The 24,342-nt window shown below is 47.5% G+C and overlaps 1 protein-coding gene and 1 long non-coding RNA gene across 2 annotated transcripts in view; one reads left to right on the forward strand and one right to left on the reverse strand.

Annotated features, from left to right (window-relative positions):
* LOC126939514 (uncharacterized) overlaps positions 1 to 21,723 on the forward strand; it is a 44,170-nt gene extending 22,447 nt beyond the window's left edge. The window contains exons 4-7 of the long non-coding RNA XR_007720406.1: positions 9,165 to 9,252; positions 17,235 to 17,441; positions 20,828 to 20,921; positions 21,275 to 21,723. This is a non-coding gene — a long non-coding RNA (uncharacterized LOC126939514). The remainder of the gene's footprint in view (positions 1 to 9,164; positions 9,253 to 17,234; positions 17,442 to 20,827; positions 20,922 to 21,274) is intronic.
* ITGB3 (integrin subunit beta 3) overlaps positions 1 to 24,342 on the reverse strand; it is a 67,194-nt gene that overhangs the window by 20,450 nt on the left and 22,402 nt on the right. The window contains exons 3-12 of the mRNA XM_050764898.1: positions 17,265 to 17,460; positions 16,114 to 16,366; positions 14,391 to 14,553; positions 13,600 to 13,761; positions 11,058 to 11,153; positions 10,560 to 10,649; positions 9,751 to 9,885; positions 8,071 to 8,500; positions 1,080 to 1,302; positions 27 to 127 (exon numbers count right to left, since the gene is read on the reverse strand). Coding sequence (XP_050620855.1) covers positions 27 to 127; positions 1,080 to 1,302; positions 8,071 to 8,500; positions 9,751 to 9,885; positions 10,560 to 10,649; positions 11,058 to 11,153; positions 13,600 to 13,761; positions 14,391 to 14,553; positions 16,114 to 16,366; positions 17,265 to 17,460 — 1,849 coding nt within the window. The remainder of the gene's footprint in view (positions 1 to 26; positions 128 to 1,079; positions 1,303 to 8,070; positions 8,501 to 9,750; positions 9,886 to 10,559; positions 10,650 to 11,057; positions 11,154 to 13,599; positions 13,762 to 14,390; positions 14,554 to 16,113; positions 16,367 to 17,264; positions 17,461 to 24,342) is intronic.

Below are 24,342 nucleotides of genomic sequence, written 5' to 3' on the forward strand. Positions count from 1 at the left end.
GCAACTCTAAGATGTGCTGAACTTACTAAGCTCTTTCACTGACTCAATCTCATCGCGGCAGTAACGGTTGCAGGTACTTTCATCATGTAGGGCTCCCCGGTCAAACTTCTTACACTCTACGCATTCTCTGAAGGAGAGAGGACGCAGTGATTAAGGCAAAGAAGGTGCAAACCTAAGCGTATCCCAGTCCAGCTCCGATCTCCATGCATTCAGAAAGCTGCTCCACCTCCATTAAAACACACACACACACACACACACACACACACACACACACACACACGCCTGTAAGACAATCCTGGGGACCTGAATGGCAAGTGTGCAGTTCAGGGGTGGGAGTGTCCCCCTCACCTGTAGGCAGCACCTGGCAGCCAGAAGCCTCCCAGGTCCTTCATTAAACCCGTCCCATCCAGGGCTGTGCCAGGATGGTGAACCCTATGCCACTTCTGAGAACTATAAAGTCAGAACCAATCATGTCATTTGGGGGCCCAGTGCAAAATGAAAATGTCAGCTCCCTTGTTCAAAGATTACTAAGAATGTCAAGACAGTGATGGCAGAGCATTAAAACAAGCATGAGGCCCTTCTAGGCACAGGGCCCTGCACAGCTGCACAGGTTGCATGCTCGTAAATCTGGCCCTGCTGAAAGTGGTGAGCAGAATGGCAGTGCCATGGACTTGGGCTGACAGGGCTTCCTCTGGCCACTAAAGTGGGAGGTTTGTAGTAGTTTCACAGTGTCCTCCATAATTCCAGCCCCACATCTCCCACTGAATCAGAACATCAGCACTGGATCGTTCCTCAGACTGGTTCAGCCTTCCTCCCAACTCAGAGGGAGTCAGGATGTCACCTTAGGAGAGGACATTCTCCAATCAAAGTCCAGCTCGTTCAAATTTGGCCCCTTCAGTTGGTTCTATTCTAACTTGCCCGAAGCCTTTGGCAAAAGGAGAGGTAGCCATCTGGCTGGAGTGGACTCCTCTCCCTAAGGCTCTGGTTAGCAAGAAACACACCTGGAGAGCTGGAGATTCTAGTCAGGGGACCCTCTCCTACCTCCCAGCCTCCCGGCTCTCTCCAAACTGCACACTCACTTCTTAAAGGTGCAGGCATCTGGGCAGGTAGGGCACTTCTCACAGGTGTCCCCATAGGAGCCCGGCTGGATACAGACACAGCTGCCACATTCACACTTGCCGCGGCCGCTGCACAGCAGCCCATTGCTGGACATGCAGGTGTCAGTACGTGTGGTGCAGTTGCAGTAGTAGCCGGTCCAGTCAGAGTCACACAGGCAGTCCCCACAGCTGCACTGACCATGGCCTGAAAACACACAGCCCAGGAAGGTGGACCAGCTGGCGAGAGCTCTGCCCCCATGGCAGCAGGCTGCACACAACCACCCTGCTCTCCCAACCACACAGATAATGATCCTCCAGGTTGGCAGGGAATTGGCTCACTACCCGGGGGAGTCCTACCCAGCAGGGACAAACTCAGTTTTCTAGGTGTCCCAAGGCATTGGCAGGACTTGCTCGGAGTCACTATAGAGCAAAAGATTCTCAGGAACTAAGTCTCCTGGGCCTCCTGCTCTCTCTCTTGCCCTTTTCTGAATATCTCTGCCTTCTGAGAAAGGCAAGAGAAAGGGTAGCAGGCTTAGGAGACTTAGTTCCTTCTAGTCTAAGAACTAGAAGCAAGCTCTCTAGCCCTGAGGGCTGACACAGCACACAGCCACAGCCCTGAACCTACACAGGGCACTCAGTAGCCTTGACGGTGTGACCTGATGCTGGTAAAAGGCCTCACAGGACCCAAAACTCTCTCCCTTTGACCTGACACAAGGCTGCTCGCCTCTCCTACCTGATCTAAGAGGCCTACCATTGTCATCATCGTGGCCACCCAGTTGGGTTAGACAACAACATAGGGTCCAGTTTGGAAGAGCTGGTCCCGTCCCACTAACAAAGCAGCCACCACTTCCACTATGCCGTTTCTCAAATTAGCTAGATGTCACCTTGCAGGGTGAGGACCAGGGCTCTGACGGTGCATGCACAAGACAGGAAAATTGTAACACAAGGAAAGAAGAAAAGGAGAGATCCAGGGCATGGGATTATTCCACATGCAGAGAGGGAAAGTGCACACAGAGCACCCTGAATGTATGGGTGGATGGGGTGGGGCATCCGAGGGGCAGAGAGACGGCACTGAGAGCCCATGGAGTTGGCCAACGGAGCCAAGTAAGCAGAGAGAACAAATATCCCCTACCTCCCAGACTGCCAAGGGCCAGTCAGTTAAACAAATCCCGTGAATGCCATAGAGAAAAGAAGTCAGAAAATAAGAGAAATTAAATGAAAGAAAGATTTTCCTAAGGTGAACAGCAGTAGAGGCAATCGCTAGTAATGACCTCATGTAGCCCGATGGCCTCCCCTATGCCCCTGCTGACTAGTCCTGGTTCCTGCCTCTACACTCAACAGTTGGAGAAATGTTTGCCACAATTAAACATTTTTTAATTAATTAAATTATTTAAAGCTACAGGCGCAGTTCAAGTTTACCAACACAACTTTTCTTTCTTGTCCTGGTTCTCTTCTCAATCTGACCTCATCATATCATATCTGGGAGTCTCATCATATCATATCTGGGAGTGTAGTGGAACAGACTTGGAAAGAATTTAGAGAAGAGAATGTATATCTATTTTCCAAATCAACCAAGGAGGCATTTAATGTGTGTCAAGCACTGTGCCAAGTTCTTTTTCTTTTTATTTATTTGCTTATTTTTTTTGAGACAGTCTCACCCTATCACCCAGGCTACAGTGCAGTGGTGCAATCATTGCTCACTGTAACTTCAAACTCCTGGATTCAAGTGATCTTCCCACCTTAGCCTCCTGAGTAGCTGGGACTACAGGCATGTGCCACCGCAGCTGGCTAATTATTTTTGTTTTTGTACAGATGGGAGTCTTGTTATATTGCCTAGGCTTGTGGGCTTATGCCAAGTTCTTTTTTATTTTTTTTATTTTTTGGAGTCTCACTGTCACCCAGGCTGGAGTGCAGTGGCGCCATCTTGACTCACTGTAACCTCCACCTCCCGTGTTCAAGCGATTCTCCTGCCTCAGCCTCCCAAGTAGCTAGGACTACAGGCATGCACCACCATGCCTGGCTAATTTTTGTATTTTTAGTAGAGATGGGGGTCTCACCATGTTGACCAGCCTGGCCTTGAACTCCTGACCTCAGGTGATCCATGTGCCTTGCCGTCCCAAAGAGCTGTGATTATAGGCCCAGCCAGCTGGTCCACCGCACCCGGCCGCAAGTTCTTTAGTATGTTATCCTTTTCATTTCTGATAACAACCCTTTGAGGTCAGAGAGGTTAAGTAACTTTCCCAAGGCCATATGCCTTGTAAATGGCAGGGTTAGGACTCAAACAGAAGTCACTGCGACTTCAGATCCCAAGTGCTTAGCCTCTGTGCAGTGGCATAAGCAATGTTTTTCCCTATTTATACTAATACGGTCTTTCCAGAAGATGTCTCCAACTTACAGAGAAAATGGCCTTAACCAGTAGAAGTTGGAGCCCGTTTTAATGGAATATTCTTCAAATTGACCAGTGGAGGAAGAAAAGAGACCAAAGTAGTAAGAAAGAAGTTATGGAAAGTCCAGTAACTGGGCTTGATCTCAATGAGAAATTTCAAGGAGGGAACATTTTAGGAGTCAAATGTACTGAACTATTTAAGCAAAGGGTGAATGGGCCTTATTGTAGACATTTCCATGCCCTGTCCTCAGCCTGGTCCTGTCTCCAGACAATTAAGTCACCTCCCCTTCTCCAGGTGATTGTCAATTCCTCTGTGGCCAGGATTCTCTTTGTAAAACATGATTTCTCAACCTTGGTACTTTTCAATATTTGGGACCAGATAATTTTTTGTGGTGGAGGACTGTCCTGTACATTAGGATGTTTAGCAGCATCCTTGAGCTCCACCCACTAGATATCAGTAGCACCTTTCCAGTTGTAACAATCAAAAATATCACCAGGCATTGCCAAATGTCCCCTGGGAGACAAAATAGCTCCTTCCCACCAGTTGAGAACCACTGTTTTAAAATATCAGTCAACTTGATCATGCCACTCACCTACTCAAAAACCTTCAAAGGCCAAGTGTGGTGGCTCATGCCTGTAATCTCAACACTTTGGGAGGCCAAGGCAGGTTGATCGGTTGAGCCCAGGAGTTCAAGACCAGCCAGGGCAACATAGCGAGATCCCATCTCTACAATTTTTTTAAAAATTATCCGGGCATGATGGCAAGAGCCTGTAGTCCTGGCTACTTGGGAGGCTAAGGCAGAAGGGTCACTTAAGCCCAGAATTCAAGGCTGCAGTGAGCCATGATAATGCCACTGCACTATGGGCTGGGCATGGAAAGAAATGTCTGCTTCCCAGGAAGGATGGGGAACATCACCCAAGCTGCCCCAGCTGCCAAGTATATCTGGAAAGTAGAGATGTTGGGCTGCCAGAAGGGTGGGGAAAGCAGAAAGGCTGTGTCCTGAGGCTAGGTTCCCTAGAAATACAGTTTGGATAAGGATCTTATTTAAGTGACTCACTGAGGAAGTAGAGAGGAGGGAGCGAAACAGGACAGGGCAAGAGGCAGAGCTGGCAGGAATGTGGTTTCAGCCAGATGCCCTCCAGCCTGATCCTACGTGAATGGTACCACAAAGCCAGGCCCACCCTGAGACAAAGAGTCTAGCCTTAGAGTAACCCCTTGTCCATCAGTCATTGGTCAACATCTAGGGGCAAGGCAGCTCCTGTCAGCCGAGGGCAGTTCTCCACAGAACGGGCAGCTGTGAGCTGCTATCGGCCAACCTCACGGCAGCTGGGGGAGGAGTGCGCCAACCAGCAGAGCTGCCCCCCTGCCCTCCCCTCAGCCTTTCACTACACCCCGCATTTGGCCACCGCTCCTGGATGGGAAAGACCGACACCACAGGGGCCTGGCAGCACTCAGAGGCCTCCGCCTCCTCAGAAACTCTTGTCCCATAGTGTTTCCTTTGTGAGGCTAAACAAAGTGATCTTTGACAAGATGGTCCAGCCAGGGAGTGAGGTTGGGAGTGGAAGTGACAGGTCAGAGCCAGCATGCTGACCCCAAGAGCCTTGGTAGGGTCAGCCCTTAAATGGAAGCCACAGTGTGGTAATGTCACAGGACTGGCGCCCCTCCAGCAAAAGGGAGGCTGAGCCTGGGTTCATTGGAAAGTCAGAGGAGTAAAGTAAGAAATTAAGAGTGGAAGAAGAGAAAGGGAGGGATGCCAGAAGAGGGAGGGAGGAACAGGTGCTTGAGGTCATTGGGAACACGAACCCCACAGCTAGGACTTCTGGGCTGATGCTCGCTCCACTCCTCTCTGTCCTGAGCCTGCCCTTCCTCTGAGATCCGTCAGACATCCCACCTCCTCCGTGAAGCCGCCCAGACCTCCCCTGTCCCCAGTCAGTCTCGCTCCAGTGGACTCCTATAACACTCCCTAAGCACCCCACACTTCCGGGATCTGTCAGATTCAACCTCATGTTGGGAATTATCCTTGGTTAACTGTCTTATTCACACCTCTCTATCCTACTCCACAACAGCACAGAATCTGGCTCACACAGGGTACCTGACTGATCTGTGGCTGTGGTTGTGGCCAGTGGAAAACCCCCTTGAGGATGATGCACTTCTTGATGTTTGAGGCAGGAATGTTGATCATGGGCAACCATGAAGACCAGGCCCAAAGTAGAGAGGGGACAAGGGGGAGGGCCAGGGAACCAGCCACCATGCTTACAGGCCAGGGGCTAGGGAAATGGCCAAGTCACAGCACACCTGCCTCCTGAGCCCCTGCTTGTGGCAAAGAATGGAGCATAGAGCCAGAAGCTCTGGTGAAAGGCAATGGTGAGCAGGGCTGTAAGCCTGGAGAGGTCAGGGATCATGCATGACCCTTTGTTCACTTATATGGACCAAATGATGGCACAGAGCAGGTGCTCAGTCACTTGCGCCCCTGAGTATCTGTCACTGGAGGATGTGATGATGGCACCACAGAGTCTAGACCTGAGGCTGGGTGGGTACCTGATACCCTAGCAAGACATGGTGGAGGGAGGCTGCAATGGCTGCCCTGGTTCCCTCATGGATTAGACTGGAATGCACTGAGGAGGAGCTGTTCCTGCACTAGTGAGAGGCAGGAACCAGGGCTTCTGACCCAGTCAGCTTTGTTTTGTGGCTTTAGTGGGGCAGCAGCCAAAAGAAACATGCTCTGGCTGGGATCCTGCCGCAGTGCCTCACACCAGACCAGGAACCATCAGGCCATGGAGGAGGACTGGGGGTGCCCCCGTGGTCCAGCCATACTCCTCTCCTAGGACCACCCTCTCTCCCTCAGTCCCCAACCTTCTTCCCAGGGGTCTCCCACTTCAAACTTACCCATTTCCTTTGGTACTTTGAATTAGATGTAAATACTTTAAATAGTAAAATGAAGTGAAACTCCTGCCTCACCCCCTAATTCAAATGGTTGTTGTTTGTGTGCTTTCATCTATGTGTATCTGATCTCTTGCTCTCCCCTAATCATTCTGATAACACTTCCTCTCAAACTCTCTCTAAAATTTTATCAGCATAAGTAAAGGAAACAATGTTGTAGATAATAAAAAAGCAATCATTTTTATGTTACTGTCATGCTTTAGAATGACACAGATCGACCTTTCTAAGTGAGTTTTTTAAAAGGCTAATATCAGTATTAAAGTGAGTATCTGCATACTAGCTCAACTCATTAGAACCCCAATGCCGGCCAGGCACAGTGGCTCACGCCTGTAATCCCAGCACTTTGGGAGGCCCAGGCGGGAGGATCACGAGGTAAAGAAATCGAGACCACCCTGGCCAACGTGGTGAAACCTCATCTCTACTAAAAATACAAAAATTAGCTGGGTGTGGTGGTACACGTCTATAGTCCCAACTACTCGGGAGGCTGAGGCAGGAGAATTGCTTGAACTGGGAGGCAGAGGTTGCAGTGAGCCAAGATCGCACCACTGCACTCCAGCCTGGCAGTAGAGCAAGACTCTCTCTCTCAAAAAAAAGAACCCAATGCCAATGAAGCCAATCTGAGTCAAGGGTCACCCCAGAAAACAATTATAATGTCTCTGTTTGGCCACACAATACACCCGTAACCCAGTCCCAACCAACTTGCAAGTGTCTGTCGCAAGAGGGATTAAACCACAGTGATTATGGCCCAGTAAAAACCCATCCTCAGTGCCCCAGGAACAACTCAGACTATTTGCCCTCTGAGAGTGTTGTCAACATATCTGCAGATAAAGACTACATTAACGTTAGTTCAACTTCTAGCGGGAGAAGTACCCCAGGAGTGGTTCTTGGGGCAAGGAGAAACTAGTTTGAGATTATCAGTGGGCCTCAATATTTTACTGAATTTTGCAATGAGAATGACAACTCAGCACCCTGCTGAGTAGAAGGACTCAAAATCATAATCCCCAATCTGTCGGCAGGGACTCTCTGTGGCAGTGCTAGCCAAGAGAACTTTCTGTCACGTTGAAATGTTCTAGATCTATGCTGTCCAATATAGCAGCCACTAGCTACATGTGGCCACTGATCAGCTGAAAAACTGAATTTTTAATTTTTTGATTTTGGCTAATTTAAATAACCACATGTGTGTAAAGGCTACCATATTGGATAGCAAAGATCTAGAATCCAAAAAATAACAGTAGTACCAACAGTAGTAATAGTGATAACAAAATAGTGCTAACATTAACAAGAGCATTACACCATTTTCCAGACATTGTTCAAGCACGCTCCAATGCCTTGCATATATACTACTATTTTCCAGGTCTCTTGTGATACAAAGATAAACTCATGTAAAATTATTACTAACCTTACTACATATTCTGACATGTGTTTTCTAAGTCTATAAATAGTAAAAATTTAATTGCTATCTATCAGTAACTTTTTTTTTTTAACCTGAAAAGTGGATTGGTCCTTATACTCAAAAAGATTGGGAACCACTGAGTTACACCTCTGCCTGCAAAGACCCATCTCAGGCCTTTGCCTATGTTTCCAGGGGTTGCAAATGTATGAGGGGTTGTGGGTTCCAGGACAGGGGGCCGTGCAGTTCTCCTCACCTGAGCACATCTCCCCCTTGTAGCGGACACAGGAGAAGTCATCACACTCGCAGTACTTGCCCGTGATCTTGCCAAAGTCACTGCTGTGGCAGACACATTGACCACAGAGACACTCGCCCCGCTGGCTGCAGACGGGCTGACCCTCCCGGGGGCTGCACTCGTCCTGCTGGGAAGGGCGATAGTCCTCCTCTGAGCACTCACACTGGGATCCCAGCCAGCCAGGCCCACAACGGCACACCCCACACTCAAAGGTCCCATTGCCATTGTTGCAGTGACGGCTATTAGGTTCAGCTTGGGCCTGGCAGGCACAGTCGCAATCAAAGGTGACCTGGACGATCAGGCTGTCCTTGAAGCCCACGGGCTTGATGGTAAAGGACTTCTCCTTCTCCTGGGGGCAGCCTCGCACCTTGGCCTCAATGCTGAAGCTCACCTGGATGGAAAGCAAGATTGTATTTAGACACAGTTGGGCCCAGTTAACACTCCAGCTCTGGAGGGAAAAAAAAGTTGTTCCCTGCCCTGCCAAGGAATACCCAAATTGGGTGTCTTATGCTTTTGCAATATGGAGTTCCTCAGGCTTTGTGGAAGGTCTGCAAAGCAAACCTTCCACAGGTTCCACAGACCTCCACCTCTGTGAAGGTCTGCAAAGCAAAAACACAAGCACGGGAATAGTATCATTGTGACATATGTAGCTGGATGCAGAGACATGGTCTACAGTCAATAAATAATAAAAGGCTGTTTTTTTACTTCACGTGTGAAATAGACCAGCTGAAACTGAACAGAACCTGTGATCATATAAACACCCTGCTCTGGCCAGCTAAGCAAGCTGGACTGATTATAATTATCAGCAAGATGCACAAAGCACTGTTTTGCACCACACAATCCCACATAGTGGTCAACCATAAGCTCAGGATCTACTTCAATTTCCACACATTTTATAGTTTATGCAATAAAGCATGTTTCAGGACAATATTTCTAACATGGGATGTTTGCACAAGTGCCTGAAAGATAGATAGATTAAGAGAAAGGATCACTGCATCCAAAGATCTATTTTCTTCCCCTCCTTCCTCCCCTCCCACCAACTCCTCTCCCCTTAGGCAGAAGCAGAGGAGAAACGACCGATAAGGAAAGTCGTGGAGGGACTGGATGGTGAAATGAACATCTGGCTTCAAAAATTCCATGAGGGTAGGTACTCTTGCCTTTTCCATTTGCTGCTAAATTCTCGGCAACTAGAACAATGCCTGACACAATGTCAGTGCTCAATAAATATTTATAGATGATGTCGTCATTTTACATTTTAGATTTTACTTTCCTGTGTCATTTTACAAAAGAAAGGTATTAATTACCTTGGGAAAGCTGGAGACTGGTGAGGGACTGAAGGTAAAGAAATATTTTCCTTTGCAATCAACTGTGCATACACAAACAAAGGTAACCAAATTGTAAGTTTTTTAAATTCCTAAGAGTTAAGTTCACGTAACAGAAATAGCTTATGCAACAGAAGCCCCAGAGGAAAAGATTGGTGGATCCATTACATCTAACTTGAAATGACTTTCAGGAAAGGTATTTTTCCTGCCCATATTTTTTCTGGCGGAAGGGGGCCATTTTCAGTCATTACAAAAAGAAGAAAGGGGGTTGGGTGCTCACAGATGCTCCAGTACAAAGGCCCTGCCCAGCCCATCTCACCGTGTCTCCAATCTTGAGTCCCATACAAGACTTGAGGCCAGGGATGACCTCATTATTGAGGCAGGTGGCGTTGAAGGATAGAGACAATTCTTCAGGGAGGTCACGCACTTCCAGCTCGACTTTAGAGCGGATTTTCTGAGCACAAAGGGGCACAAGAAGACAAGAAAATGAACTGAAAGGAAATGGGAAATGGCAAGAGCCAGTTCCATCCCAAACCAAATCTGCCAAGTAGCTCTGGACTTACCCCAGCAGTGCCAGAGGCCAAGGTTTGACCTGGAAGCTGCCGGAGCACCCCTAGGACTCTGTTTCCTCCTCTGTTTCCTGCACAGGAACCTGCTCCCTCTTTCCATCTCCACTTGCGTCTAGGTGAGTCTGGGTAAAATGTACCAGCTACACCCTCCCGCAGGCCTCACAGATGTTGCGAAAGGGGAGTACTGGTCACCTTGGAAAGCAGCATTTTCTACCTAATGTTTCATCAACCTCACCTTCCCCATGTCTCAGCTCTCTCTTTTCCCTGTTATTGGAGCCCAGTTTTCCCTCACTCTGCCCCAATTCCAGGGCTCTGCTCCTTCTCCAACTAATCACCATCCCCATCCCCATCCCCTTTCTTTCTTTCTTTCTGGGCTACTTCCTTCTCAGAAGGCTGCATCCCTTCTAGAGCAGACCACTGCCTGGCCTCTGGGAGCACACGGAGAAGGCAGTAAGATCGTGTGGTAGACTGGCACCTGGGACTCACAAACCTGAGCCCTGCTGTGTAAGCCAAATGAGGTGGACTCTCCGCAGGACTATTCCCAGCACAAGACACTTACCCCATAAGCATCAACAATGAGCTGGAGGACATTGCTGGAATCCATGGACAGAACCCCGACTGTGGTCCCTGGGATGAGCTCACTATAGTTCTAGAAAGGACGACAAAGATGTCCAGAGCTTACCGAAGGAAGGTGGTGGTCTCCAAAAGCCCTCCTCAAATCCCACTGAGAGTCCTGAGATGAAGATTGGAGGAAGGTATGGGATATTTCAGTGGTCACTGCCAGGAATATATCTAGCAGTTTTTCAGCCCTGAGCAAAAGTAGAGGAAGCCTCTCACACCCTTTGCCACCTCCCCTCCATCACCACAAACACCAGCACACACCTTGTAAGTTCAAGGTTGCAGGAAAAAGGCCCAGAGTGCAATCTTTAGCTCCTGGGCCGTGGATTAGGGGAGAGTCTTTCCTGGTTGGAGACTATGGCCAACGCTAGCACAGGCTGGCTACCTGGGGCTCCCACCATCACAGGGCCCACTCCAGGAAGCCCGAAGGCACAGTCACCTGATAGAGATTGACTACATTTTCAGTCACTGCAAAGATCAAATTGATGTTTTTCTGGGAGAGCTTCTCAGTCATCAGCCCCAAAGAGGGATAATCCTAGAAAAATGAAGGATGTAGAAGTTAATGAAGTGCCATGTACATCCCTAGGGTCTAAACCTTAGAACTTATCTTGCTTGGGCTGTGGCTCAGAGAGTTGTGGTGCTTAAACCTTTTCACTTCATGCTGAAAGTGAGACAAGAGCCTGGGCAACATAGCAAGGCCCCATCTCTACAAAAAAAAAAAAAAATTTAATTTGCCAGATGTGGTGGTAAGTGCCTACAGTCCTAGCTACTGGGTAAGCTGAGGCAGGAGGATCGCTTCAGCCCAGGAGTTGGAGGTTACAGTGAGCTATGATTGCACCACTGCACTCCAGCCCAGGCAGCAGAGCAAGACTCTGTCTCTAAAACTAAAAAAAGAGTGGGGGGCGGGGGGTACAGTGAGACAAGAAGGGTAAGTAGCACAGAAGTCTACTTGTGAACTCCAGGGATAGACAAAGAGGTGCAGGCCAGTGGTGTCAAAACTAAGCACCTCTTTCTTCCTGCTTGAATTTAATGCACTAATACAATGGAGCTGCTTCCCTGCACAAGGCACTGGGTTAGGCCTCTGTTTTGGAACTACTGACCGATGCCTTGGCCTGGCCCTCATGATCCTCCACCGTGTGGTCTCAGTCTTTCTTTCCAAATGTTACTCACCTCTCTCCCTCTTCCACTCAGCAGTGATCTGGTCCACTGTCTCCCACCTGGAGTTGCCTTCTTGTTGGTAATCCTCCTCCTTTCTTAGGGCCCAGCTTAGGCCCCACCTCCTTCAGGAGACTTCCTTGGCCATCCCAGCTCATGATGAGCTTTCCTCCCTTGGATACGTATAGCCCACTTTGGCTTTGCCACACCCATTTAGCACTAATCATGCATCTTGTGTTATTGTAAATATATATATATCCTTTCTCCTCAACTAGACCAAAAACTCTGTAAGGATAGAACCATACATAGTCTTGTTACCTCCCTCAGCCCCTGGCCCAGTGCCTTGCATAGATTAGGTGTCAAAGGTTGCTGACTCATTGCCTGGTAGTGCTTGACTTGGATATGGCTGACACCAAGGAACTCCAGGACACTGTGTGGGTGGGGTGGTGAATTGTGAACATGTCCATGGGATCCTAGACCTTGCAGGGAGCTCATTAGATCCTCAGCTCAGTCTCCTGCCTTTACACAGGTATACCTTTAAGCCACCTAGATAAGGAAGTTGCTATATTGTCCTTAGGAGATGAAGAGTTCACACCTGCCCCAGGTACCTAGAGCATTACAGCACATTTCTCTTATGGTTTATAGTAATTTCTCCTGATTCAATTTAAATATTTTGCTCTTGTTTAACCTTCTATGGTGATATAAAACAACTTATAAGACGTGTTCTCATGTATAAGCTAAATCATCCTTTAGCCTTCTTTCTTTCAAGCTGAATGACTCTGGCCTTTTAATCTTTCCTCGTAGGACCTGTTCACCATGTCTTTGATGATCTTTCCCCTCTTTCTCTCTTTCTCTCTCTCTCTCTCTCTGAGAAGGGGTCCCCACTAGGAGCAATGGCTCACGCCTGTAATCCCAGCACTTTGGGAGGCTTAGGGGGGCAGACTGCTTAAGCCAAGGAGTTCGAGACCAGCCTGGGCAACCTAGCAAGACCCTGTTTTCAAAAATTAGCCGGGCATGGTAGTTCATGCCTGTGGTCCCAGCTACTCAGGAGACTGAGGTGGTGAAGGCTACAGTGAGCCAAGATTGCACTACTGCGCCCCAGCTGGGCAACACAGCAAGACTCTGTATCAAAATAAAACAAAAAAAAAGCAGTGGTGGTTCTTGCTCTGCAATTCAGGCGGGAGTGTGGTGGCAAGATCACAGCTCACTGCAGCCTCAGACTACTGGGCTCAAGAGATCTTTCTGCCTCAGCCCCACAAGTAGCTGGGACCACAGGCACAAGCCACCACACTCAGTGAATTTTTGCATTTTTTGCAGAGACAGGGTCTCACTATATTTCCCAAGCTGGTTTCAAACTCCTTGACTCAAGTGATCCTTCCACCCCAGCCTCCCAAAGTGCCGAGATTACAGGCATGAGCCATCACATGCCTGGCCAATCTTTCTCTTTTTTTCCTCTATCTTCTTCCAATAACCACAAGTTAGTATGGTATTCCAAGAAAGGGCTAATCAAAGTGGAAAGGAAGACCTGCTTTCCATTTGGGTTGTAAAAATCCTTTGGGTCCATTCTGGATCCCATGATGCTGTTGCTATGCTGCTGACAGTAAAGGCAGTGATAACACCACAATCAGGGATATCTCTAATGGTTATGTAGGTTGTACGCTGGATGACGGTGTCCAGTTGGTAAGGGATAGGGGCAAGCTGAAACCAAGCCCTGCACCCTGCCCAGAAGGAGGGGCTGCCATTTTCATATTCACACAGACTCTGCCTGGGCTAGGGCACCCCTCACCATCATGAATAGAAACCATAGGTGGTGCCAGAGATCTCACCATGGTAGTGGAAGCAGAGTAATGATTGTCACTACCAACATGACACTGCCCATCATTGGGCTGGACAATGCCTGCCAGCCTTCCGTCCAGTGCTATATGAGTCTTGGCATCAGTGGTAAACACCAGCAAGTGCGATGCATCATTCCTCCAGCCAATCTTTTCCTGTTAAAAGAAAACAAAAAAACAAAGGCAGAGGAGACAGAACAAATTCAGCCATGTCACAGGTAGAGAACAGAGACCCAAGGCGCTCCCTGGCTAAAGGGCTGGACAGCTTGTTTTAAAGAAGGGTCTCAGTCCCAGTCCTTGGAACCGAAGCTGAAACTTTCCAGTTCAGGGGTTTCATTCTCTTCAGAAAACAGTCTCATAACTGATTAGTTCAAGCAGCTGAATGAGATCCTCTTAACTCTTCTAATGACAGTCACGGTGCCCATCTAGAAACTGATGGGCATCCACAGAGCTGATCTGGGCTAGAAAAAATCTCATCTGAACATCTGCCTACTTTGCTGAGGTTAGGTTAACCCAGCTTTAACTCTGAAGTAACTCTGAAGGTGGGAAGATGCTCTCCCCTGGGAACATCTGAGACCACTGAGGTTCAAAGAAATGTCAGCTCAGGCCAGGGAGTGGATCTAAGCCAAGGCTAAATATCAGGAGCAACTTACTACTCACAACTGCAGGAAGCTCTGCTTAGTTCTCATCTCATTTTACACCAGAAATCCCCAGAGTTCAGTCACCTCCTTCCCCATTTTGATCTATGCCAACCACACCTGGCACTCTAAGTCCTCCAAACTCACATCACAGACTGTAGCCTGCATGATGGCATCAAAGCCACCCTCTGGGGCATCTCGGTTCCGTGACACACTCTGCTTCTTCACTTCCTCATTGAAGCGGGTCACCTGGTCAGTTAGCGACAGCACGTGTTTGTAGCCAAACATGGGCAAGCAGGTGGTCTTCATACTGGGAAAGGATGGGAGATAATTTAAGCAGACACCTTGATGGAAAAGGCAGCATGAGAATTGGGAGGAAAGAGAGGGGACAAATATAGATAGTGGTATGCCCAGGCCAGTTCCATACAACCACAGTTACCCAGACAGTTCAGACTCCAAAATCCTCAAATTACCTGAGGCTCCCCATCAACCTTACCCCCATCCAGCTAGCCTAGAGGATAAGAGATTGAGCTGGAAACAAGACTCCCTGAGCTTAGATCCCAGCTGCCCTCTTTACTAGTCATGGCACCTTCGGCAAGCCTCTCAAGTCAGCCTGTGAAAGTGAGGCCATGATAGCACATATCCCATAAGAGTTGTGAGACTTAAGTAAGTTCATATACACAAAGCACCTAGACCAGAGCGAGGCTTGAGTTGCTGATACTATCACCTTATACTTAACACTTTTCTAAAGTAACAATAAAGCACAAGTCCATCAGTAAGTTAAGGTCCCTGAACCATCAATAAATTGATAGATCATGCAAGATAGGTGCATTTCCGCCCCCAGCCAAAATAGTGTGTTTAATTAATAGCTGATGTCTTGCCTGGGAACCTTACAACCCAGACAGAAGGTTGAATGACACATCATATAACTTCAAAACATTTTTTTTTTTTTAGAGACAGTTGTGCTCCATTGCCCAGGTTGGTGTGCAGTGGCAAAATCATGGCTCACTGCAGCCTCAACCTCCCAAGCTCAGTCAGTCCTCACACCTCAGCCTCCCTATAGTCCCTGGGACTGCAGGCATGCGCCATCACACATGCTAATTTTTTGTAATTTTTGTAGAGATGGGGGTCTCACTATGTTGCCTAGGCTGAACTCAAACTCCTAGGCTCAAGTGATCCTCCCACCTTGGTCTCCCAAAGTGCTGAGATTACAGAAGTGAGCCACCCCACCTGGCCATAACTTTGAAAACTAAAAAGTAAAATCACACCTTTTCAGGCTCAGCAACCAGCGTTGTAAGTTATTCTAATACATGGATTTGCACAGTCTCCACCGATTGAATAAGTAAGCCATTAAGTTTTAAGCCAAAGTTTCAAACAGAGGCACAAGTTATCCATTTACAGACTATAAAAGTGTTCAACAAATGTCATTTCCACTCTTTTATATTCCTTAGCACTTCATTGCTTCTGTTTGTACCCTGCAGGATGCACAGCCTTGATGAAGACAATAAAACCAACAATGGAATCAATCCTTCTGTAATCACAATTTCTCAGTTTACTTATCCATAAGTTTCTTTCTACTTTCGACCTCATCTCCCTTCCATTCTCTCCTGCCTCCTATTTATTTGTTACCAAGACTAAGAAGCTGATGAATTTTCTTTCTAGGTTCTCCAAACAGCCTTAGGTTCTACTGACACAACCCTCCAGATCCACAAGCTAGCCCATTTGCCAGACAGGGAGACCAAGGTAGAGAGGAGCTATAGTTTGGCCAGAAGACAGCCAACAAAGTGACCCTAGAGCTAGAAATAGAAACCAGGACTTGGACCTTCCTGGGGCAAAAGATGCTGTCCTGGCATCTGGAGGAGGGACTTACTCATAGCAGGGGTTTTCGAGGGCCTCTGGTGGGGAGATATACATGTATGGTGACACAGGCTTGTCCACAAATGCCCCGAAGCCAATCCGCAGGTTACTGGTGAGCTTTCGCATCTGGGTGGCCAGCTTGGTACCCAGGTTCTGGATGCTCCACAGATCGTCCTTCATGGAGTAAGACAGGTCCATCAAGTAGTAGATGTCCACAGGGTAATCCTCCACCTGCCGCACTTGGATGGAGAAATTCTTCGAATCATCTGGAAGGCAGAAAGACGTTAGTTTTTATCTTCTTCTCCTTCCAAGATTGAATAAGCAGATTTGGATACAGTTGGGACTAAGAAATTGCATGATCAAAGCAAACCAGAAAGCCCCGGTCCCTTTTCCTCTTCCTTTGCAATTCTATTACTCTTCTAATCTCTTGACCCGCCTATTTTTAACATCTTCTTTTCCATTCTAAAATTTTCCACTTTCTCTAAATCCCCAGGGGATTTCCAATCCTGTGAGTTCCAAGGGTCTATCACTGTGAGTCACAGAGGTTTTGATAGTTACTACACTTCAGACTCTGTAAAAGACAGAAATTGCACCCTACCCTTCTCTGAATCCCATTGCATCCAACACATGCCTTGATAGTAGGTAAATCCTTCTTGACTTAGTTGGAAAGTCAAAATCAATGCTTCAAAATTTCTGTCTCTTAGCCTAACCTTTCCTCCCTCTAAAGGTCTTGTGTACCCATTGTGCCTGCTGCCCCCATTCCCCTGTCCCAATCCCCTGTGAAAGGAGGGCTTACAAGTTGCTTTCTTATTCTATATCTCGTTTGCACCTCAACACAAAGCTCGAAGCTAGGTAAAACAGGCACTTGGGTAAAGAAGAAACAAATGTTTTTTGAGCACCTACTTTGTCAGAAGGGTTAAGTAACTTGTCCAAGGTCAAATAGCTAATATATGATACAGTCAAGATTCAACTCAGATCTTTTGACTCAAGTCCTAACGTCTCTTATTTTCTTCCATTCTCTTGCCTACACCTCCCCCCACATCCTTGTCTTCCCACCCCATTTCCATTCTGAGCTACTTCCCCAAGACTTCCTCCTCAGACCTCCAACTTGTGCTCTATGCCCACCTGTCTCAGGTCTCTCCTTGCAAAAGGTCCCATCCCTACCTGGCCGGAGCCGGAGTGCAATCCTCTGGGGACTGACTTGAGTGACCTGGGAGCTGTCTCCAGAGCCTTTGTCGCTGAGGGGCCTGTCCTCTAGTACTCGGGCCTCACTGACTGGGAACTCGATGGATTCCGGGGCACAGTTATCCTTCAGCAGATTCTCCTTCAGGTCACAGCGAGGTGAGCCCAGAGGCAGGGCCTATAAGACAGGAGACCAAAGAGAAGTCCAGCAATCAGAGCTATGGTGACTCTCTGCCTCTTGCAGGCCCTACCACTTCCCAATAGCTAAGAGTTTACCTCATACTTGGATCATAAACAAATTGGTTTGGACTTTCCTGGGATAATCCCTTAGGACGCTGTACAGAAAGGGGAAATTGATACTTTGGGAGGCCAAGGCATGAGGACTGCTTGAGGCCAAGAGTTCAAGACCAGCCTGGACAACATAGCTAGACCCTGGCTCTACCAAAAAAAAAAAAAAAAAAAGGAAAAAGGAAAGAGAAATTGAGATATTAGAAAGGTCTATTCATGGCCGGGCGCGGTGGCTCAAGCCTGTAATCCCAGCACTTTGGGAGGCCGAGACGGGTGGATCACGAGGTCAGGAGATCGAGACTATCCTGGCTAACACGGTGAAACCCCGTCTCTACTAAAAAATACAAAAAACTAGCCGGGCGTGGTGGCGGGCGCCTGTAGTCTCAGCTACTTGGGAGGCTGAGGCGGGAGAATGGCGTGAACCCGGGAGGCGGAGCTTGCAGTGAGCCGAGATCACGCCACTGCATTCCAGCCTGGGAGACACAGCGAGACTCCGTCTCCAAAAAAAAAAAAAAAAAAAAAAAGGTCTATTCATGGAGTTGTAGCTAGAAAGAGAGCCTGTCCAGTAAGATGCCTGGTAGACCAGCACTTTTTTTAACTGTGGAATGTAACACACTTATGGGTCCCAAAATCAATTTAGCAGGTATCAACCATCATTTTGTTAAATAAAATACAATACAATAGAATAGAAAATATCAAAGTGTACAAATAGTCAAAGTGTTGTTTTGTGAAACTCTCATATTGTTGGAGAGTGGGGAATAACACGTATAATAAATAACTATACCCAGTACAATGTGTTTCTTTCTGTAGGTCAGAATCAGAACAGTTTGGAAGCTACTGTGTTCGACATGGGCTAGGCTATGAGATCCATGAAGTCAGGGACTATGTGTGTCTTGGCCCCTCTCAATTCCCAGCATCCAATCTAGGACTTACCACAAACGTGATAGGGAAAGGCAGTGTAAGGAGGCAGGAGAGAGTCAGGGCTAAGAGCACAGGAGTAAATTTCAGCATTGCACTTACAACTGCTTACTAATGCAAGTCACCTAATTCCTCCAAGCCTAGTTTCCTTAGCTGTAACATGAACATAATAACAGTCCCTCCTTCAGTGCTTAAGAGTAATCAAAATCATAGAGTCAAAAAGTAGAATAGCAGTTTCCAGCGACTGGGAGGAATAGAGAATTACTGTTTAATGGGTATAGAGTTTCAGTTTTATAAGATGAAAAGAGTTAAGGAGATAGATAGTGGTGATGGGTTTTATGACATTATGAATGTATTTCATGCCACTGAACTGTACGCTTAAAAATGGTTAAGATGGGCCGGGCCCAGTTGCTTATGCCTGTAATCCCAGCACTTTGGGAGGCCAAGGTGGGCGGATCACCTCAGGTCAGGAGTTCGAAACCAGCCTGGCCAACCTAGTGAAACCCCGTCTCTACTGAAAATACAAAAATTAGCCAGGTGTGGTAGCGTGCACCTGTAGTCCCAGCTACTGGGGAGACTGAGGCAGGAGAATCGTTTGAACCTGGGAGGTGGAGGTTGCAGTAAGCCGAGATCATGCTACTCCACTCCAGCCTGGGCGACAGAGCAAGACTTGATCTCACAAAACAAAACAAATAAATGGTTAAGATGGTAAATTCTATGTTATTTTCCCACAATAAAAGTTACTTAAAATAATAGTAATTATGGCACCTCCCTCATAGGCATGTCACACAGGCTAAATAAGACAATCTACATAAAATGCATAGGACAGCGCCTGGCACAGAGGAAGTGCTCAGCAAATGTGAGCTATTACTATGAGATGCTTGACAAGTACTTCCTGGATAAGTTAATTATGAATAAACTCCACAAACTTGGGAACATGGGAAAATACCATGATGCCAGGCTCCTAACCAGAGCCCATCCTATCACTTCAGCTTCCTCCTTCACCCTGGACAAAGAACAAATTGAGTACCCTTCCAAAAACCCACAGGCCCCTGGGGCTCTGTGTGCTTACACCTGAGTATTGAGTGGGGGCCACACTGGAAAAAACACCGAAAATCAGGAAACAGGATCAATCCTAGGCCTGCCAGTGACTAGTCACGTGACCTCAGATATATCATTTTGTGTCCTCACCTGTTCAACAAGGTAGTTAGATGACATGGTGTTTTCAGTCCCTTCCAGCTCTGACATTCAGCCAATTTAGTCAACACTGTGTGGGTGCATGTCTATGAGGGCTCCTTGCCAGGTTGAGGGGACCAGCCAGCAAGCTGGAAAACCCCTCCCTGGACCTATTTCACAACGTCTAGGCCTTCAGGCTCCCCCAGCTCCACCCCGACCCACATCCCCCAAAAGCACTTCCAAATGTCTGCTGGATAACCCACACCAATATCCCAGAACAATTAGTGTTGACATTTATTGAGCACTTACTGTATGTCACGCACTGTGGTGAGCACTTTACATGGATTATTGCCATCTGCCTGCCTGACAGTTCCATGATGCTGGAACTATTATTATTTTATAAGGGAGAAACCTAAGGTTTAGAGACTTCACAAATGAGGAACCCAATCTTACAGGTAAGGAATCTGAGGCTTGGAGAAGTTAAGGAATTTGCTCAAAGTTGCAGAACTAGGAAGTGGCAGAACTGAGAGGCCAGCTAGATTGTCTGACTGTAATTATCCTCATAAAATAAGCTTCATTACATTCCGTATAGAGTGAGAGTCAAGGCACAGAAGTGTGGAAGGAATGGTCCTAGGAGGAGCCACAACAGAGAGTGCCCCAGGTAGAGAACAGGATGCAAGATGGGCATGTACGAGGGATGGAGAAGGATGGATGACATCTGCCTCCTCAGCCCCCTCAAACAACCTGGCAGTCATAATGCCTGGAGAGGGACTGGGCCACAAGGAGCCATTCATACTCAAAAGCCCTGTAACCAGCCGGGTGCGGTGACTCATGCCTGTAATCCCAGCGCTGTGGGAGGCCGACACGGGTGGATCACTTGAGCTCAGGAGTTCCGGACCACCCCGGGCCACAGGGCGAAACCCCGTCTCTACTAAAAATACAAAGATCATCTGGGCATGGTAGTGCACACCTGGAATCTCAGCTACTCAGGCGGCTGAAGTGGGAGGATCACTTGAGCCAGGGAGGCGGAGGTTGCAGTGAGCCAAGATCACACCACTGCACCCCAGTCTAGGTGACAGTGTAAGACCCCATCTCAAAACAAAAACAAAAAACCCTGTAACCCAAAACCCTTCCCAATGCTTAAAGTCTCTCTCCCTCTCCAGTCCGATCCCCCTTTCATGGGCTGAAGCCTTCCCCACGTGGATGGGGACATGAGCAACACCAACAGCATGAGGACTACCCTGGCCCAGGCAAGAAGTAAGTAGAGTTTCTGGAAGCCAGCAGCTTCTTTCTTTCTTTCTCTCTCAGCTTCACAGGTATGCAGGCAGGGAGCTGGCCTCAGCAATGGAAATCACTGAATGAGACTTAACCTTCCTGGTGGCAAATACTCCAACAGGGACATCATAGACCTTCCACAACTCTGAGGAAGATGAAAATCTCCCCTGCACCCAGCTGTGGCTGAGGATGGAATGACATGGGGAGAGCTTGGGCACTTCAGGTTTTGTGCCCAGACTCCTCCTGTTGTCCCTGCCCACCTCTCCTACCCCTTCCTCCTCGGAAGCAGTCTTTTTCTTGCTCAAAAAACGTCCCAATCTTATCTCTGATTCCAGCTGCCCACAAAGCCCCAGGGAGAAAACCTTCCCAAAAAGGCAGTGGAGAAATCAGAATGCAGTGAGGAGCGGATCCTTTCCAGGACCAAGATAGATGCTGAAAAAGACAGCAGGGATGGGAGCCCAGCAAACGGGATGAGAGCAGCAAGGCCATCATGCATCTTCAGGCTCCATCAGCAGAGCAAGAGAATGCATTAGACGGGAGTTTCCTGACTCCTATTTTCTAATGTGGCCGTCCTAATGAGAAGAGGGTTTGAAGCGCTAAGATGTGCTGACAGTCCTAATGGTTTGTTATGAGTTTCCTTAGAAAAATTAAACACTGAAAAACAAAACTGCCTCCCTCCCTCCCTCTGTGGTTGCTGACATCAGAGGTCAGGAATATAACAGGCCTGCTCGTCAGCCAAGTTCTCCACGAGAGCCCTGTTCCAGAAGAGCACCAAGGCAGTGACCTCAACATACTTGGGCAACATTCCCTTTCTTGGTAACCCAGGCTGAGAAGGTAGAAGGAATATCACCAGGTTATGCAGGCAGAAAGCTAGAAGGGGGAGGAGTGGATATTAAAGTTCCAGTTCCCAGGGAAACCGGATGTTACACAAAAAGGGCAAAAATAGCCAAGACCCAGGGGAAGGGCCTGAGCACAGAGGTGGGAGGTTCCAGCCAGCACCCTGCAAGCTGGCTGAATTACCTCCCTCTCCTGGGAGGGTGACACATGCTCTTAGTACCATTCTCCATTAATTCCATTTTGGAAACTGGGAAAGTACAACATGAATAGTTGTCATTATCCTGCCTATTTCACAGGGTTGGTCAGGAAGTAAAAGAAGACTGTGAATGTGAAATGCTTTCAAAATAGAAAAATCTAAATATAAGTTAACTATACTGAAATCCATTAGGACAGAGGTCCCCAACTTTTTGACACCAGGGACTGGTTTCATGGAAGACAATTTTTCCATGGACAGGGAGGTGGGGATGGTTTCAGAATGAAACTGTTCCACCCCAGATCATCAGGCATTAGTTTGATTCTCATAAGGAGTGAACCACCTAGACCCCTCCCATGCGCAGTTCACAGTAGGGTTTGAGCTCCTATGAGAATCTAATGCCACCGCAGATCTGACAGAAGGCGGAGCTCAGGCGGTAATGCTCACTCCCTTGCTGTTGACCTCCTGCTGTGCGGCCTGGTTCCTAATAGGCCATGGACCGGGAATTGGGGTCCCTGCTTTAGGATATAGTATAAACAAATAAATGCAAATATAAGGTGACTCTTTTTTTTTTTTTTTTTTTTGAGATGGAGTTTCACTCTTGTTGTCCAGGCTGGAGTAGTGCAATGGCGCGATCTCGGCTCACTGCAACCTCCACCTCCCAGGTTCAAGCGATTCTCCTGCCTCAGCCTCCCTAGTAGCTGGGATTACGGGCACACGCCACCACGCCCAGCTAATTTTGTATTTTCAGTAGAGACGGGGTTTCACCATGTTGGTCAGGCTGGTTTCAAACTCCTGACCTCAAGTGATCCGCCCACCTTGGCCTCCCAAAGTGCTGGGATTACAGGAGTGAGACACTGCATCCAGCAGGTAACTCTTTTTTACAGTTAACTACTATTATTTCATACTGTTTTCTTGGACAGGGAGAGTCGATATGCCCCAGTACATTTTTTACCCCCAAGCGCCACCAAAACAACTCCCATCCATTGTTGTCTTGATTAACTCATCTGGTGAGGACAAGAAATCACTTGAACATGTAAAGAGAAAAGAATAAAGAGGGCAGAAAGGAGGAGGGGAGGAACATGAAGGATTTTTGTTTATAGTTGTTGGTATTCACATTTCATTGTTTACAAGGAGACGAGCACTCTTAGTATTATACTTCCTTTTATAATGATAAGTTGGAGCAAAACTCTCAAGATGAACATTATCCTCCAGATTAAAAATAAATAGAAAGAAGACAAGTCAGAATAAAATTATGTTTGTGATTACAAAGAAATGTAAATCATGGCCTATATCTTGTCCTGCAGTTGCAGAGAAGAAAATGAGAAGGAAATCCTATTAGAGTCTTCCTCTACTTTGCTAGACTCAAACCCCTTCTTCCTCTGTCACCCTTGGTTATCAGGCTAAGTGGGAAGCTGGCCCATCTTCCAGGGTGTACTCAGGCTTATATAAGAATTCCTAGTATATCCCTCCACTGTAGGGTTGCCAAATTTAGCAAATATTTGGGACATACTTATACTAAAAGTTATTTTTTGTTTCATTCAAATTTAAATGGATGTTCTGTATTTTAGATTCATTTTTTAGAGACAGGATCTCCCTATGTTACCCAGCCTAGAGTGCAGTGTCTATAAACAGACATGATCATGGTGCACTACAGCCTCAAAATCGTAGGCTCAGAGAATCCTCCCACCCCAGCCTCCTGAGTGGCTGGGACTACAGGCACCAGGCTGGATGTTCTGTATTTATCTGGCAACCTTAACTCCACCTCCATCCACCTTGACCCCAACCCCGGTGGCCCTTCAATTAGCAATGTTTGTCAAACTTGCTATCATAACAACCCATTCTGATGTAATAAACCCAGGGTCCATCCTGGGAACCTTTATTTTTAACAAGCACCCCAGGCAATTCTCAATACCAAATGCGTTTGGGAGGTTCTAGACTCCAGCATGGCACTGCTGAGACTAAGACCACGAGTTGAAGCCGGCTCCAGAGAGAGCACACCACCCCAACTCGTGTCAGTATCCAACCCTCCAAGAACACACCCTATGCACATGGGCCCAAAACTCCATGCTCATCCATGTTGGCTATGTTTTCCTCTTACCCAGCCAAGCTCTCACTATACACACCCAAGAGCTCCAGTCGTCTAGGACCAAGGGGAAAGCCGAGCCCAACCAGTTGTTTTTCCAGGCACTGCCAGCTTGCCTGGAACAGCCAACTCAGGGGAGGAAGAAGAACAGAGGGCTCTCCAGGGTTTGATTATCTGACAAATTACCTACAAAATGAACCAGACAGTTCACCTTTGGTTTTTTGAAATCAATGTCCAAAGCATTTTCAGCAGTTAAACTTAGCCTATCCAGGGGAAGCCCTGCTCCT

The sequence above is a fragment of the Macaca thibetana genome, chromosome 16 (assembly GCF_024542745.1).
Source record: "Macaca thibetana thibetana isolate TM-01 chromosome 16, ASM2454274v1, whole genome shotgun sequence".
Taxonomy (NCBI): domain Eukaryota; kingdom Metazoa; phylum Chordata; class Mammalia; order Primates; family Cercopithecidae; genus Macaca; species Macaca thibetana.